The following is an 18399-nucleotide window of genomic DNA, read 5'->3' on the forward strand; positions in this document are numbered from 1 at the left end:
CTAGCGCGGGATATGCGCCCGAAAATATTGTAATCGTCGTAGGAATAAATGAGATAAAATCATCTTTGTGGACTATATTATCACAGTGTCAGTGCCTATTGGTGGATGGTTACAACATAATCCACCCATGAATTTTCGAGCGATTTTATTGGCTACTTTTTGTCACGTTACGCTACTTTACGTCACGTGGACAGTTATCCCGCAATAGCCCCTGTCTGCATCGATATTTGTCCTGCGATCATTTCCGTCGAAAAGAAACAAAGTCAGCCGTAAAAAAAAAAGGCACATTTTTTTTTATCTGAAGAAAAACAAACTCGTTTTGAAGAGCCAAGCTAATTGGCCATTATTAAAACTGTCCTATGCCCAAAAAGCTGAAAATTAATTGCCAAAAACTGACCACACTTGTGTTCTTGATTGTTTCCTCTCCGCATGTATTTACATTACAGATTAATTCTATATCTCATTTGAAAGACAAGATAACAAGCTTTGCAGAAAAAAAAGGTTGACCTCGTCAAAAACCTGTACTTAAATCATGACCAGAAAACTGACATTAACCTAAACTTTGAGACAGCCGGTGAGAGTTAAATCTTGTGGAATTACAAAGAAATTTCTAAAATGAAAATATGTTGCTTATCATATGGAGAAGACATCCTTTAAATCTGTCTGAAAAAAACAAAAAAGAAAATTAATTACAATTTTCGTAAAACTGTACCCAAAAACAGTTGACCCACCCTGCATTTGGTGTGTGTAACTTCATTTTTTTTGAGGTCAATAGCCATGGTTACGTCAAAAGATCATACGAAATGTCCATGACATTTGATGTGGTACGTTGCAATGGTGTTTTGATATCCAACAAGTTAGAAGAGCCAATCACGACATTTCGTCTGATATTCATAGTATCATCCCAAAACTGCAAACAATAAGTGGTTTACCGTCACAGCTTTCGTTGGAAGAAAATGAGGAAAGGACGAAAAAATATAAGAAAAAATAGATTTGTATGAGAAACCGAAGAGTATTCGGTTAGATCGACCAATCGCTAATAGAAATATAGCGGATATAGTAATTCAAATGATATTCTTGGTTTCCACATGACGTCACGACCGCCATGTTGGAGTCCCCAAACAAAGAAACGGTGGCCATGTTGGAGTCCCAAAACAATGAAACGGCGGCCATGTTGGAGTCTGGATCCAGTCCTCTGGGAATTGAACTCTATTGTTATTTTTTGCAAACTTTTTCTTTTGTCTTCTTTTAAAAACATATCTGTTGATCACACGAGGGACAGCCAAGAATTGTTACAAATCGTCTCCAGTCTGTCTTTTGGGAGGTTTTTCTCAGGATGTTTTGGTTTAATTTTCTCTCTAGTCTTGTCTATTTGATTGAATGTGTACGTGTGGTCTCCCCAGTTAGTAGATCACTTGTCTTCGGCTGTTTTGATTAATTAAGACTTACATAAATACCTATTTTTAACAAATTCACGTACAATCTTTCAGGAAAATAGCAACCCTCCAAGCGGAGCTCCCGTTCCCATGGGGACATATTTTGTTGGGATAAATGTCATGATAAATTGTTTTTACAGATTGCAATTAATTAAATTAATAAATTAGATTTAGGGTTATATCTCACATCCCAAAGTTTATCATTTGCCATGGGATAGCTTCACCAAACATATTTTGAGAGACAAAGTTTTTTTTTCTCACTCTCTCTCTCTCCATTAAACGTCACAATCTGCCTTCGCAATGAAAAGAAAGGTTCTTAGAGAAAAGGAATGCAACTTGAGATAGTTTGTGACGTCGAATTGGGACTGAACGCATTCTTTTCACCAATGAGAAATGCAAGATCCTAAGCTTTGTTAACGGTTTGTGACTTGCAGCACACGAGGGAAACTTCGAGGAACGAACGGCAAAGTATGCCGCGGTAGGTGGACTCCGAGATAATTATCTTAAAAAGGAAAAAAGTACTTTAATTAATCTTACGGTAAGTTAAGTGCACTTAAAATCGCAACTCCTTAAGTTAAATTCCAGCAATATTCTTCAAACCAAAATACCATGATCAAACAATTGCATCAGTTTTAGAAGTCTCAGTTTTATTAAGAAAAAATAAAGGACCGCTAAAATTGAAATTATGACAGCTTGAGCGTAATGAAATAAATGCAGTAGGCACAAGCTAGACAAAAGTAGTTGGGAAGGTTATGTAAATGCACCGCACCAGAGCTGTATTTCAACCTGCTTCTGTTAAAGCGCAAAAGAAATAGTTTCACATTCTCTTATATAGTTCCCCCCCCCCCCTCCCCCCCTTTCTCCTCTATTCAATGTTGGAAGGTAACTCAACAATTTCTCACTAAATCCATTCATGATCAGTTTTCCACAACATTGAATGAGGGGGGAGGGGAGAGAAACAATAAAGACGTCAAAAGTGCTAACCTTCCCAAACGTTTTGTCCATGATTGTAGATAAGCTACCGTAACATCAGGAAAAAGTGTTCCTTGTCGTATTTTTGTTTTGGTAAGAATTATCGGCCACCATCTTGGATAGCGAGAGTATAACAGAGGCTTGAGGCGAGTCAAAACAATTATTGCACTCAGTGAGAGGAGGACCAATTCGAGTGAGGACAATGTGCGAGCCAGCGAGCCATGCGAGTCATGCGAGCCGTGACTGAGAGTCACGCGAGCCAAAATGGTGAGCCATGCAAGTCACCATGCGAGTCACCATGCGAGTCATAACTGTTTATCAGCGCTATTTGAAATGGTTGCTTAGACTTAAATGCAAAATTCACATGGCTCGCATGACTCACTGGTTCGCAGATTCTCCAGCCCCGACCAATTCTCTGCCTTCTGCGTGCTTTCAAAGTGGAGGCCCATTACGAACATTGGAGCTTGAAGAAGCGTCCGCCGGCCAAAAAAACGCCTGTTCTGCAGGCTACTAATAAAGATTTATCATCTCTAGCCAATCCATGAAAGATTCATGTACTTTGACTCAAGTACTTGAGCGCCTTTAAGCCTGACCTCAAACACCCATTTGTACAAACTCAGACGATAAGAAAAAAAGCCAATACTTAATTAAAGATTCGACGCCTTTTTTTTTCTAATTTACGGCGTCCTTCCTAAACAACGGTATATCCGAGCATTACTTGCAAACTTATGACCACGTTTCAGTATAACCGGCATCCAACAATATTAGATCGACGGCGAGATCGATCCAACTAGTGCTATTGTCTTGATAGTTAGATATTGGACATAGGGAATCGTTTCTGAAATAACACCGTGAATTGGCCTTTGAAAGGGCCCATAATAGTTTTTGGAGACTGAATAAATAAATTTTCCTCAGTTTGTGGTTGAAGTTCTCCAATGATATACGGGGTGAAAAAAGATTGAAGTTGGAAAAATGATCACAGCACCGTTTTGTTACAACTGAGTTCAATGGCAAACGTATTACTAAGATGTCGTTCATGATCAATATATCAAAATCTACATCTACACTTTATTCAGTAAGTCGGTAAAAATCGCGAGATATCACGTCAACTGTAAACATCTGAATAAAAACTAATACAATGCCGGGAATATTAAAAACTGTAAAGAATCTAAGTAAAACTAGAGCAATGGAAAAATTAAAACTTGAACTATTGACAATATCCTCGAGAAGGAACGGTTCTATCCATTAATTGTTCTTGAGGAGAAAGAAAACTTAAAAATGTCTTTCTTTGCCCTAAAAGCGTGGCTCCCACGGATTCTTCTTTCATTACTTGGTTTTAGGTAGCCTGCTACTGAAAACAATCCGGCGGGTTTTGGGAGAGTTTATACATAAAATAGCTCTAGCGGTTTTCCTTCTATAGTGGCTACAGTAGGTTTTCCTAATTAATATAAACCACGCACCGAATTCATCGACAAACAATTAACTAAAGGCTCCGTTAAAATATAATTAAGCTTCATTAAATATAAGGAAAAAAAACTCATGCTTATCTCTCTGACGTCTTTTCGAGTTGTTTGAGCACTTTCGATCCATTGGTGGACAAATTGGTGAATAAGAATATAGAAAATGGGTTTCTTAAAATCCATCATTTGAAGCATTTGCTTAATACAAAAAACGACTTGAAATTCCTTTGGCATTCGACAGATTTTCAGGTAAGTCTTCCGCAGTATGGCTGTGCGAATTCTTTTTTTTTTTTTTTTTTTCCAGTTACTTTCATTGATTGAATCAACAGTACCCTTTCCTTTCGTTTCGTCTGAGAGGAAGACAGGCAATCCGAGAACTCCCACTTTGGCACGAAGTAAGATATGACCTTTTTTTTTTTGCTAAGAAAAGTTAAGACACCGACCAGAAAGACGTAAAATTTAATGAAGAAAAAGGATATGGGCTGTAAGGAAATTTTCTTTGATATTTTTTCTGTGAAAGCATGTTATACCGGCTCCATTATCCTCATCTTTCTTGCAAATATAATAGTTGTACATCTCTAAGATCCTTAAGGTATTTTTGTTCGGAATTTAAATGATTGGATCGAATTCTAGCTAATCTGTAAACCGTTTCCCTCAACGAAAACTCATGTCGTAACACATCTTGCCTGTGGATGAACAATTTATTTAGTAACTCGTCGATGCCCTGAGCGGTTTGCATCCACCTCCTGTTATGCCTGGTCAATATAACTCTGCTATTGTTTTGTTTTTGTTCCTGATGTTGTTGGTCGTCTAAAGTTGTGGAAGATGTGCTTGTTGTCGTTAAGTTTCGTTTTCGTTTACCTTCGGTATTTTGTGCAATCCCACGTGATATTCGTACGTGGTTGGACTGTGCAATGTAATATGTCTCCACCGTGTGAAATCTTAGCCACAAAATCATATTTCTTATTTTTTATTTAAGTAAAACCATCCTTTTCCCTCATTATTCTTTACTCACAGAATATGACGTTTCTGATTGGTTAATGACAAGTGCATTAATAGATTACAGATTGCCGAAGAGGTTGTAGAGTGCAATACGGAAGTTGCTACGGAAACACAGCAACTGAGTTATTTTGTTGAGTATATAATTTAAAAAAGCGTATAGACTTGTTCCTTCATTTCATTATTTATGGCCACTCGTGATGTTTTGAAAGTTTCCAAATTTGCACGAGCCGAGAAGGTTGAAAACATTACTCTTTCCCGCCCGTAATCTCGTTCATGCGATTTCCTATACTTAGTTTCTGAGAATGGCTAATGAACTGAACAAAAGTGAATATACTATTCTCATTGTTCACAGCTATCAGTATTCACTTATAAAAAAAGGAAAAGTCTTTGATCTTCTGCCAATAAATATCGGTTTTCCTTATCCCCAACGGAATATTGAAAACCCTATTCTCTGCAAAAAGACATCTTTCAGTTTTGCCCCGGCCATCTTGATCTTGCTGGCGTTTATGCAATACTGAAGCCTGCAGGCAACTATCAAACAAAAAATGCCACTTACGGGAATCGAAATCATTTAACTTCGATAATTCGTACAAACTGATTTTACAAAATATACTTGAACACGTCGAGAGGTACAATATGCTACCATTTTCTGATCGTCAACACTTAGCACGCTTTACTCTAGCAAAAAAGCCTATCTTTTCGGAAACGGCACGACACGTTTCGTGTGTAAACAGGACAAAAGGAAGGCATATTAGGCACTGTGTCAGAAATTATAGGGTTGTTGAGCACATCTCTTGAAGTGTTCTCGGCACTCCAGATATTGGTACCATACGATTTTGGAGTGTCATGCCAATTTTTTACGTACATATGTGACAGTGGTTTTCAAGACGGCTTTAAGATGTATTATGACGAAGAGATATCGACGAGAACATCAATTTTAATTACGAATTCAGGTTTTGCTTTTAGTCCAGCCTGACAATAAATACTGCAATCTATGTTGACTATCGGGAAAATCGATTGGGAGGAATGGTTTTGAGAGCATGCCAATTTTTTACGTACATATGTGACAGTGGTTTTCAAGACGGCCTTAAGATGTAGTATGACGAAGAGATATCGACGAGAACATCAATTTTAATTACGAATTCAGGTTTTGCTTTTAGTCCAGCCTGACAATAAATACTGCAATCTATGTTGACTATCGGGAAAATCGATTGGGAGGAATGGTTTTGAGAGCATGCCAATTTTTTACGTACATATGTGACAGTGGTTTTCAAGACGGCTTTAAGATGTATTATGACGAAGAGATATCGACGAGAACATCAGTTTTAATTGCGAATTCAGGCTTTGCTTTTAGTCCAGCCTGACAATAAATACTGCAATCTATGTTGACTATCGGGATAATCGATTGGGAGGAATGGTTTTGAGAGCATGCCAATTTTTTATTTTTTATTTTTTATGTTGCTTCTTTGTCTTCAAGTTTTCCAAACAACTCATTTTTTTTTTAAGATTTGCAGAGAAAAGGGAAGCAATATAGTACCTGAAACTGTGAAGAAATTAAAAGAGTAGAGCTATATATTAAATTTTGTCTCTTTAGTTAGGGTTCCCGTCGACTTTGAGGTTGAAGATCGTAAAGTCCCTAGAGAAAGCTCAACGCATTTTGTTGAACTTCACGGGCGTACGGCTAATCTTTGCAACGGTTGCTCTCTCTTAGGACTACAGCGATGTTTGTTCTTGCGGCCTGTGTATTGCTGGTATTGGAAGTTGTCGGTGAGTGTGTTTCCCCCAACCTATAAAGGATGTTTTAACGTTTAAACTGTATATGCTTATCGGAAGCGTAAGCAACTGTTATTGTTTGATAAAAAGAAGCAGATTATAACCTTAGCCAAAGAACGGCATCCAGGCCGTTTACCGTGTTATAATAAAGTTCTAGACCTTAAGGCTAACTCGAGTTCCTTGTATTAACTAACTTAGTATGACTTGTTGTTCTCGACACCTAGTTTTATAGGGACAGCACCAGCCTGCAGCTTCCCGTCAAAATTGTCGCAACACATTGCACTTTCCTTCCTTCTCCTTATGCTTGAGCACAGCACCTGCTGAGAAAATTGCGCGAAAACACCATTGCAAGCCGTTACCCAATCATCGTTTCTGTCACGTGTCCACATGATTTTTGTTGCATATAATAAGCGCTTTCACAAATGTACCACCCAAAAGCAAAAAAATGAGCTCACGAATACAATCGTATGGTAAACAGTCAAACCGCTTGTCATCCTCAAATGGCAAGGAAATGTCTGATTGGCTCGCGTATGCAACCGAATCGAAATGAAGGGACTACCTCGAAACGCGCAATCCCAAATTTTCGGTTGGCATATCCACCTGGCGCGGGAAAACGTAATAGTTTTTGCAGTAGACACAATTTTGTCCTGTTGCATGAAAGGTGTATATTGAAAATCAAGAAATCTAAACCGTGCATCCATATTGTATTTTTTTAACAGTTGCCATTCCACAGCAGTGTTATTCCTGTCTTGAAGAGGATTGCGAAACCATGTCTCTATGGACGAATCAAACTTGTGCCACATCTCGTTTATCGCTCGGTACATCTCATTGTGGTACCGCAGCCATAAGGTACACTGAAGGCTATTTGGGGATTTCCCGCGATACAACCGTTAAAGGATGTTTTGACTGCATGGGTAAGAATCTTATGATTTTCAATTATCTAACTACATGCACTGTTGTTAGATAAAGCGCACAGGAAACTAAAGCAGATGGGCAATTGTGTAAGTCATATAAGTTCTGCTTGATTTTGTATCTTTAAGCTAAATTCCACTCAAAAACGTACACTTTTAAGCATTTTATTGGTAATCAGAGCTGACTGGACTACCAACGAAGAATAATATTTTAAAAAGTGACTGATTACCTTTACCTCGAATTCCCACCTAACCCATTCGTATGTTCTGTGTTGCAACAACACAGTACAACATAAACAATAACTTTGAAAAACTTAAGATGCAAACTATTTTCTCGCCGGGTAAGTGGAAACAATTGGCAGTCACACTCGTCTCGACATAGCAAGTAAGAGAGAAATCGCCCATAAACAACGATTGCAGGCGAAATGCTTCGAGTTGATGCAATAGCCGCAGTGTTTGAAATCTTACACAAATTTGTACCTCTAGGTAGGGACAGTTGCGTCCAAAATGCTTAAATTTACAAAGGGTTATTACTGATTCAAACAATGGAATACAAACCCAGTATTATGGCTAAAATAAGCAATAGACACGAGTAGTGTTCACATTCTTTTACCGTTTGACCTCGAATTAAAAAAGAAACAGACAAATGCGTCGGGAAATGGGAATCTTCTACACAAGCCTTTATTTGAGGCGTCGTGCAATGATTTGAGCAGTACATTCGGCAAAAAACTAAATTTCGTTAGTACTGCTATTTTCACCAGTTTACAACCCTGTTCGTTGCTGTGTTCAGCCGTATCAAAGGCCTTCCTAAGACCTAAGAAGAGTACACTGCTAATTAGGCCATCATCAATATTTAAGTACCATTTGTTAGTTGCTTGAAGCAAGGCAGTCAAAGTAGAATGAATCGGCCTGAAGCCATGCTAAGAACCTGCCAGCAAATTATTATGAGTAAGTTGTTCATAAAGTTGTTTGAAAATAATATTTTCGATTATCTTACTGACAACTGGTAGAATAGATATAGGTCCATTGTTACGATCATACACTAAGTCTTAATATCTTCCTTTCATAAAGGTAATATTTTGAAAATTTTCCACTCGTCTGGAAAATACCAACATCTAATGGATAGGTTACTAATGTGCGTGAGAGAAGGCACGATTTCAGGACAAGCTTCTTTTAAAAGCCTTGCAGAAATACCATATGCAGGCCCGTAGCCTTGTCGACACGAAGGGAACTCACCAAGCAATGATCAACACGACAGTGAGTCTCACTCAGCGTAAAGCCAGAACCTGCTGGCTTAACATAGTCCTCGAAACAAACACTAGTTTTGGGAATATTATTTTCTAACCTAGGCCCGATGTGAGAAAAGTGATACTCGAGCGGCATTAGAGATTTCTGATGAGGTCGTACATGAGTTATCTCCGAGATCTATTATGTTTATTTCAGTTGCTGGTACATTTCTGCCCAATATTGAATTTACTCCTTTCCATGATTTCTTAATATCCCCTAGATTTCTTTCAAAATACCTATTATAGTAGTTAGTTTTCGCTTTCCTTATATTAGCATTAACATTGTTTCGAGCAATCTTATACTCAGTCCAATGAGCATCTAAATTGTTGATAATTGAAACCCTTTTCAGTTTGTTCCTGGTGTTAACCAGGGAGAATAATTATTTCTTACTTGCCTTTTACGTTTTGGTGCATGGAAGTCACATATTTCTAAAAACATACCTGACCAAACATTCCAGGGCACGATTTGGACTATCTTCCAAATGAACTAGGTGCGAAGGTACTCAGTTAAGGCAGGAACCCATGACCCGGAGCCTACAACTCTACTGTGTTCGTGTAACGGCGTTTTCACAGACCGATTTATTTTTAGATTGAATTTCCCGCGAATGAGACTTCCACAGGAGCCCGATGACCAATTACAAGAAATGAAGCTGACGTCATAGGGTCACCGAACCGGAACTGCCTTTGTTTTTTAACCTAATTCGCGGGAAGGGCTAGTCTAAAAATAAACCTACTTGTGAAAACGACGTTTCACAGACGCTGTATGGAAGTTGCACGCTCCAGATGGGCTCCTGGTTAAGGTCTGCGTGAAATGAATTAACATCAAAATTCCTAAATTGCCGTGACTCCACAATCTTTGGTTTCCCTTTGGGAATACAGAATTTTCTAACTCCATAAATTAGAGAATGGTCGCTTATTCCGATGTGACAGATCCCTGAGTGTGTAAAAATAAACCAATATTATAGTCAATAGTAGTCGCGGATTTCAGTGATGCGGGTATGCACGTTTAATTTATAAGCTAGTGGCATAATTTCCAGGACATTCTTTGTATGTCATTCTAGTGGGCATAGCGCGCAGGCAGCCGCGTTACAATTTAAATTCCCCAAAATATTTACCTCTAGCCCCAATGATTCGATTCGCTGTACAAGAAATTCAAAATCTCTCATTGCGTCTACATTTGCACCAGGGACCGAGTCTATTCTCGGTTTTCACATGACGTCACGGCCGCCATGCTGGAGCCCCTAAACAAAGAAACGGCGGCCATGTTGGAGGCCCGACCAAATCCTCCGGGAATTTAACTCTATTATTATGCAAACGTTTTCTTTTGTTTTCGTTGAAAAACATGGCTGTTGATCACTTGAGTGATAACCAGCAATACCACGTACTCCCAATAATACCAATCCACTCGAGGCTTTCGCACTCGAGATCAACTAAACGTTAATAATTGATAGTATTTCTGATAGAAAGGGCGACACCCCCTCCGGTTCTGTTTCTATCTTTTCTCTCCAGGGCATAGCCTGGAACCAAGAGAAAATGAGGGGACAGAGAAGGAGGCTCCCGGTCCAGCCCTTGGGATATGTCATGTCCACGAAAGTTATTTTTAGACGAGCGGAAGTCTTCCGAGACGTCCGCATGCAGGCCAACCTCGGTCCGATGTTTGAAAGAAAATATATATTCATCAGCCTTCCACGTGCGCCATCATTTTCTTTTTTCACTAAGAACCTGAGAGCGAGGCAAGACTGCATGCGGACGTCTCAGAAGACAGACTTCGGCTAGAACAAAGACTTCCACTCGTCTAAAAATAACTTTCGTGGACATAACATATCCCAGCCAACGCCTTGAGCCTCCCTCTCTGTCCCTTCATTTTCTCTTGCTGGAACTGAAGCTTCACCACTAAATATAGTATCATCGAGACGCGTTTCATTAACCGCAAGAATATCAATCAATTCGTATTCATATAAACCCGTAATTCATCGACATGGATGGGAATAGTTGTAATGTTAAGGGCAGCTAACTTAAAACCCCTATTTTTGCATTGTTAAACGTATTTTAGTATTTAAATGGTAGATATAGGCATACTTTTATCCCCTAAAAATTTTTCTTCTGTTCGGATTTCCTAGCTGAAAGTCTAGTGATCCGAAAATTATAGAGATCACTAGTACTAACTCTCTTTCGCATCGCGGGGGAAAATAGAAAACAAACAAAAAGAAAAATGTTATTTTTCCCGACGAGATCAGTGTCCGTATTGGGAGAAAAACGTGCCCTTGATCTTGGGGGCATCCCCATACGGACCTCTTCCCCGGTAATAACATATAACTGCTTTGTCGGAAGAAAAAGTGCAAATTTCCTCGTAGCTCTTTTAAGTTATCGCTATTATGAGTTTGCTTTTTCTTACATTTCTTTGTCTTGTTGTTGTCCTTTCAGATAAGAGAGCCGCCTGTTTTGCTCTTGGTGGGTTATTGAAAAGTTTCAGGGGGTGGGTTGTACAGCAGTGTGAGATCGATTGTTGTAATACGACCAACTGCAATAGCAATCCAACACTGTTGACACAGAACGCAACAAATGTGTTGCAGAAAGATGGTAATGCAATCTCAATTATTTACTGTTTTGTTTCTTTTTCTTTTAAATGTACAATCTTACACGACGTAACTGATAAGAAATTTATCTTTAATGATAACTGTAATATATAGACGATGAAATGATATATGAACTGCCGATATGAAATCAAGTGAAGCTATGATCCTCGCAGTTATGAACGCATTTTTTGCAATTGCGTAAAGAAGCCTGAAAATTTGAGGACTTCAACGGGGTTTGAACCCGAACCGGTAACGCGAGGTCACGGGTTCAAACCCCGTTGAAGTCATGAATTTTTCAAGCTTCTTTACGCAATTGCAAAAATTGCGTTCATATATAGATTTAGCCAAGCCTAAAGGCGGAGCTCCCGTTTCTAACCCCAGAAAAGTGCATGGAAATAATTATACTTCTGCATAAAATACAATTAATCGTCTTTACTGTGGTCAAACACCCCTGAGCTGACAACAGTAAACAAACAAGTCTTGCAAACAATAACCAACAATTTTAATCAACAACTAAAACTGAAATTACGTACATGCACACTCGACTGCAATTTCACAGTCAAACAAAGCAGCTCACGACTGGACAATCATTCCACACAAAAAGCCTATAAATCGCAAGGTATAAATTTAGTGTGGACAGTCGCGAGCGGCCACAGAAATGATGAATTCAGTTCCAAAATAAGCAGCCGTAGCCGGCCACAAAACCGCGTGACAATCAAGACAAAAAATTGGATAGTTTTTTTTCTGGGACGTTTACTTCAGCTTTCAAAAAACCGTCCAATTTGAGAAAAATATGAATACTTTCCATCAACCAATCAAATGTCAAGATAAATAAAATAACCGAGTATTGGCGCGCGCCTAAACTCCGCTAAAAGAAGAGTGACAGCAAAATCTAATTATTACTGCGGCAATTCATATTTAATTAAAGGCGCTGTTACAATGTGCAGTTTCAGTCGTGCAAATTGTCTCGTAATGCCGAGGGGAGACAAATTGCACGAAACGTTGCCCAATGTAACATACCTTGCAACAGGCAAAAACGTTGCGAAACAAGTTGCAGAAACCGTTGTCGTTCTGCTTTGCGCAACGCTTTATTCAACTTTGCAACAAACCTTTCAAGCATTGCGCAGTGTAACATCTGTCCTTCAACTTGTCGCAGCGCCATAAACAAACTGTGACATCGAATAATTAGTTGGCTTCCTAATGACTAAAAAGCTGCTATGATATTTTCTCATTGTCAGTGGGTACCAAAAATTATAAAAACGTTCTCCGGTAAAAAATTTTACTTGTCGACTGTAAGGACCTGCACGCAGTCTTCAATGCTACGGGTGCAAATTCAGAAATTAAATGTATAAAAACTGTAAAGCAACCGTGAATTTGTATGAAATATTTTGTGCTTGCTCTCAGAATTTATTTCTTTTCGCAATTTATGTTATAGTTTTAGGGACAACGAACTGTTTCGAGTGTGAAGAGAACGACAATTATACTTGCATCTTGAATCAGCAGAGTCAAACTTGCCGAAGCGGTGGTCGATCTCTCGGCATAACCCATTGCAGTGCGGCAAAAGTTACGACCTGGAATGTTTTAACTGGTGTGGTGGACGTCAGTTTTGTTCGAGGATGTATTGATTGCGAAGGTGAGTCTTTAGGCGGGTCAGGAGCCCATCACCCGGATACCTCCATCCAGACAATATCCTTGAGTCAACCTTTGCCCGTATCTTTTTATTTTTAGAATATTTTGTGAGACGAACGCGATCACTGGTGCGTGACTGCTTGTGACGTAATACAATAACTTTGTTCTGATTGGACAGCATAATGCATTCGCGGGAATTCGAACGTCCAAAAATAAAAAGATACGGGCAAAGGCTGTCTCCAAGGGTCTATATGGGAGATTGAGGCTCGGGTTGATGGGCTCCTAGGTGGGTAGAATACTTGGACGTAAGAAGACTTTAAGTATGCTCTAGTTCTATTGCGAGTGTGGGAGGGCTTTATTTTGAAGTACCTCACTTCAATGTAAACTTAGAAACGAAACATCGTCAGGATCTCAAGTCAAGTTTTATCCCCCTCAAACGCGAACTTGAGCAGATCAAAACATGGGGCGATAAAGTCTCAAATTACGTTTATGGCATACCTGGATCCTATTATATTATCTCCTGGGAAAGTTATGCCTTGCTTTCGAATCCATTTTAAACCAAAGATTTTGCTCTCTTTTGATTTAATTATTCCAGATAAGAAGACTGCCTGTGCATTATTGGCGGGATCCTTAAAGTATCTCCATCACAGCACTTTATTGGAATGTGATATAGAATGTTGCAATGGCAGCTACTGTAACGATGGAGGTAAAGTATATCAATAGAAAGAAAGTACGGCATTGATCTAGGATACAGTCATCCTCAAAGGTTTGAAACCTTATTACATTCTGAAGGGTGTTGCGCGAGGACGCTGGATAGTAAGCATGGCTTCTCCAGTACTTTTCAAACCTAGTGACTTGAAAGTTGGGACGTTCTAGCGTTAATAGTAGGAAAAATTTTGCAAACTGAAACAAACACAAAGAAGAAATTTCAGCGGTGATTAGGTTTCACAATTGGCAGAATGAAGCAGACGAATGGACGCCCGTTTGTCGTGGTGTTTTTATTTTATGGATGGGTGTGTTGGCACAAAGATTTTGCAAGTGTTTTAGTTAGTTGGCTTACCAGTATCTAACATCTGGTCAGATATTAGCCACGCCAGGACCAAGTACAGCACTTTTGCATTATATATAATAGGCACAATGATGCATGAATTTTTGATAGGTTCTCCCCTATGATCTATTAGAGGCCAGACGCATAGCTGGCGTCACCATAAAAACCTGAGTTTCAATTCTTTATTATATAAAACGATAGATTTCATGTTGCCGGACATCTGCTTAGATCACAGAAGACGGTGAAATGTATGAGGAACATCAGCGATACACGAGGTGATACTTTGTTGTTCTTACCACATTTTGACGTCATATATTATCTATTAATCAACAGACGCACGGCAACCGTGGAATCGATTTGTTAATTTGTTTAAATCGAATGGCGGTAGGTTGATCTTGGTGCTGATATCATCACGTTTTGCAATCAGTGATTTTTTTGTGTTTCATAGCTGCTAATCTAAGCAAGTGTTGGCACTGTATGGAAGACGAGGGCACTTCTTGCTCTTTGAGGCAGCAACGCCAGATTTGTAGTCTTGATCCAAACTCACTCGGTACCACGCATTGCGGCTCAGCTGTTGGCAGAAGACGGAATCAGAATGGAATCATTCAAAATTACTTTTATCGAGGATGCTTCGATTGTGCAAGTAAGTGCCGATACCCCTTGACAAATATTCAGTTCTTTTAAAGGGGCCCTTCACTAAACCAAGAACATAATGTTTACAATAAAATCTGTTCGAGCCTTTTCCAATGGAAGAGTGTGTATCTAAAATAATTTTTTTTTTAAAAAACGCTTGTTTTGGTTTTCAAGTGTCCAGTTTTCAAATAATAATTATTTGGACGTTTCGGTTTCCCTAATGTTTCAAAACAATTTAAAAGCTCTTTATGTGAAATAACTAAGGGCAACCGTAACAGGTACGAAATATTCAAGATGGCGGCGTCCGGAAAATTTGAAAATGAAAAGTAAATGATTCTTAGACTTTTTTTTGTTTTATTTTTTTTTTCTTATTTTTGTTTGTTTTTCGATCCAAACGCTATTTTGGAGTAATAAGTGTCGAGCAAATTTGATTGCAAACATTATTTTGTTAAGCTTCAAATTATTCATTAATCGGAATGGAAGTTCCCTATAATCTGATTCAGTCCACCCTGGTTTTTTCTCTTAACTTGGAATTGATGCTGAGCAAAGGAGCCCTTCAGCTATGTGTACTTAAATGCGGGACGCGGGACGAATCTCACCTAGATATAGGTTAATCCGGCATTATATTCCCAGAAAGGAATTAACGTTTCGAGGGGTACCGGTGATGTTTAGCTAGCATACGAAACACTTCGGGACGTTTATCCAAGCGTATCCAAGAAAGTATGCAAGAATATGTATGCATTCGCGTCCAACACTGGCCTCGAACGACAATGGTAGCATCTTAAAAATGTATTCAACAATTATTTCACGAGGGCGCATTAGATATGAGAAGATAGCGGATATGCTTTCTTTAATTTTATTTTGCCAAGACAAAAAAAAAGATCTGTACAGTTACAGATATTTGTAGGCCATGTTAAAGTAGCTCGTATACTATGATGACTGAATAAACTCAAGATCATGCGTTATCCAATGAACTAGTTTTTCTTTTTTGTTTGTTTGTTTTTTTCTAATAATTTCTGTTAGACCAGTTCAGATTACGCAGTGCAACCTCGTTCCCAGGGCATTTCTAGACCGAGAATGGAAACGAGGTTGCACGCTGTGTTTCAGTGGCAGTCAATACCGATTTACTTGTTTGTTAAATTGAACCCATTCGAAAAAAGGAGAAGAGAACTTTTCCGTCTTTTCCGTATAAAACGCTCAGAGTCTCGAATTAGCAAGGAAAGACCTTGAATCCTGGTCTTCATTAGCGACGCAAGCACGAGTGCAAGCACTAGCCCATGCATAAGTTGGGTATCACCCAACTAGTGGACTAATGCAAATCCTGCATTTTAATTGGCTACGCTACTAGAGGACTATTAGTAATAGTCATCGAGTAGCGAAAAAGCGAAAAGCGTGACGCTTTCTTTCGTTTTATTCCCAAATAATTATTTCTTAAACTTGCATTTGCTAACTTTGTTATTGCCTTTTCTGTCCGACTAGCGGGCGAAGGGCCAATTGTTAATTATTTCACCGTGAAAACGGGGTTGACGCAAGCCTAAACACAAGCGCAAGGATTAAAATTTTTCCTTTTCCTTGAGATGTCACTTAACTATGCTTGCATTCGCTTGCGTTGTGTGAAACGAAACATGGCATAATTACAAGGGAATTTGCTAAGTCTGGCCAATTAAAGCACTCGTTCCAGATTCCCCTTGTCTAAACATTTCAAATGGCGGATGCTGTGATTGATTTTGATGCTAATGTCGTCGTTCGTTTTCACTTCGAATAAGCCACTTATGTTTGCGCATGCGCTTTGTGTCGCTAGTGAAAACCGACGCGCACAAACCGTAAAGTACTGCCTCTTGGCGGACTTTGCCCTTATCGGTATCAACGTGTTAAAATTCGGGTTTTCCAAGGATGCACTAGAGGCAATGCCAACGGGATGAATTTGTCTTCTCCTCTTGCAATTGGCTGCAGAACTCAAGTGCACTGAATACATTTTCATTCAAAAGCATTTGTAATGGTACGTAGCATATTGCTATAAAGTGTGTAAATGCATTTATGAATAAAAAGAACATACCATGCTAATTTCTACAGATACTCCGTGTATAATTTAATTCGTTTAAGAAAAAAAACTGTATAACCTATTACTACTAGTGCTTCGCCACTTCTCCGCACAAGTACTACTATTAATGCCGTTATTTATGCTGGAAACTGAAGATGAAGACCGGGAGGTGGTTAGAGTACTCCAGTGACTGCAGCGTTTCTAATCAGACGTTCCATTTTTATCGCTGTGAAAAACTGCAGTAAAAGTTGCAGTAGCGAAGCTAATCTCGATGGTTTTCATTTGGCTTCAAGACGCTCACCAGGGCCAAAGCTAAACAAGCAGCCCATAAGCCCATAAACCAGGAGCCTACAAGTCCAATACTAGGTCACTCTATGTAAGGGAATTTTTATAGATCAAGCTGATTAGCTTAACACCTGACTGGCAAAATTTTGAGCTTTGAGTTTTATCCAAAGGCTGTTTATTTTGAGTCTAAGTTTTGACCGAGGGTTGGATCTAGGGAAAAGTGACGTCATTTACTCACTAGCGTAAAATTTTAACGTGTAAGCACTTATTTTATATGAAAAACACGAGTTTAAAAATCTTAAGGTCCGAAACTCCCGTGTTGTGTATTAATTCAGCTGCGTACACACGCATTGCATTCTTAAACTATTGATTTCTCCTCGACCCAGCTCTCTCAAGCTTTTTAACTTAGTAACGGCGGACCATTAAATAGAAAATTTTCAGCTAAATTGAACAGATGACTATTTTTTAAACCAAGGCTTAAAACTTGAGTCACTTACTGTTTAGTTAACATAACATTTTGAAATCCATTCTCGATGCCATGGGTATAACTCATCATTCAAGGCTGGATTGGCTGGAAAGATCTTATTTCGCGGGAAAATCAATCTAAAAATAACTCGGTCTGTGGAAACGCCGTTGTACAAATGCAATGAAAGTGTCACATGCGCTTAGCTATGGAATTACATTTCCGGCACGCGGGTCCAACTTTCTTTTACGAAAAATTAATTTTGTACTAATCATCACTTTAAACTAGAATTAAAATGATTTTTGATTTGTTTTAGAAAAGAAAGACGTGTGTTTTACTCTTGGTGGTTTTTGGAAAGGCGATGTTGCCAATGCTGGAGTTACTACCTTGCTCGAATGTGACGTCGATTGCTGTGATACCCATGTAGAAAATGGCAGTTACTGTAATGTTCACACACCAAAATTAAAACCAGCTGCGGTCACTGTGTTCACACCAACAGGTACAGCATGCAATATTACTGTAATTATAAACCACCTTTGTAAATAGCGCTTTGATTTCATACATTCTGAGAATCTAAAAATCTTCTCGGAAATAACCCTTTTTCTGGAAACTGGGAAACCTTGGGGGAAAAGTAACAGCAGGCTTCTTTTCTTGCTGATGCAAAGAGGTAGGGAGATAGGAATGACATACATCTTTGTGACGCACTTTTTGCATGGAACAATAGGGAAGGGACGCACCTAGGATTTTCCTTAGAAGTGGATGCACCCCTAAAAAATGATTTAACTCCAGAATCTTACTAATTTAGAAAGCTGCAGGTCATCTCGGGGTGGATTCCTTGTCCCATTTTTCATTTACACTACCAAGCAAAACTTGTGAAGGAAAAC

General features: G+C 38.9%; 1 protein-coding gene across 3 annotated transcripts in view; it reads left to right on the top strand.

Moving 5' to 3' along the window:
* Positions 1–3974: 3974 nt before the first annotated feature.
* The window catches only part of LOC137967862 (uncharacterized skeletal organic matrix protein 2-like), a 19040-nt gene continuing 4615 nt past the window's right edge, over positions 3975–18399 (top strand). The window contains exons 1-9 of one of the 3 annotated variants that reach the window (XM_068814458.1): positions 3975–4117; positions 4198–4263; positions 6582–6637; positions 7363–7557; positions 11265–11420; positions 12852–13049; positions 13641–13751; positions 14542–14736; positions 17832–18014. In XM_068814458.1, coding sequence (XP_068670559.1) covers positions 6592–6637; positions 7363–7557; positions 11265–11420; positions 12852–13049; positions 13641–13751; positions 14542–14736; positions 17832–18014 — 1084 coding nt within the window. In that variant the 5' untranslated portion in view covers positions 3975–4117; positions 4198–4263; positions 6582–6591. Of the gene's footprint in view, positions 4118–4179; positions 4264–6581; positions 6638–7362; positions 7558–11264; positions 11421–12851; positions 13050–13640; positions 13752–14541; positions 14737–17831; positions 18015–18399 lie in introns of those variants that run through there. The other 2 variants (XM_068814460.1, XM_068814459.1) reach the window with 2 other exon arrangements.

This window comes from Montipora foliosa, chromosome 8 (assembly GCF_036669935.1).
Source record: "Montipora foliosa isolate CH-2021 chromosome 8, ASM3666993v2, whole genome shotgun sequence".
Lineage (NCBI taxonomy): Eukaryota > Metazoa > Cnidaria > Anthozoa > Scleractinia > Acroporidae > Montipora > Montipora foliosa.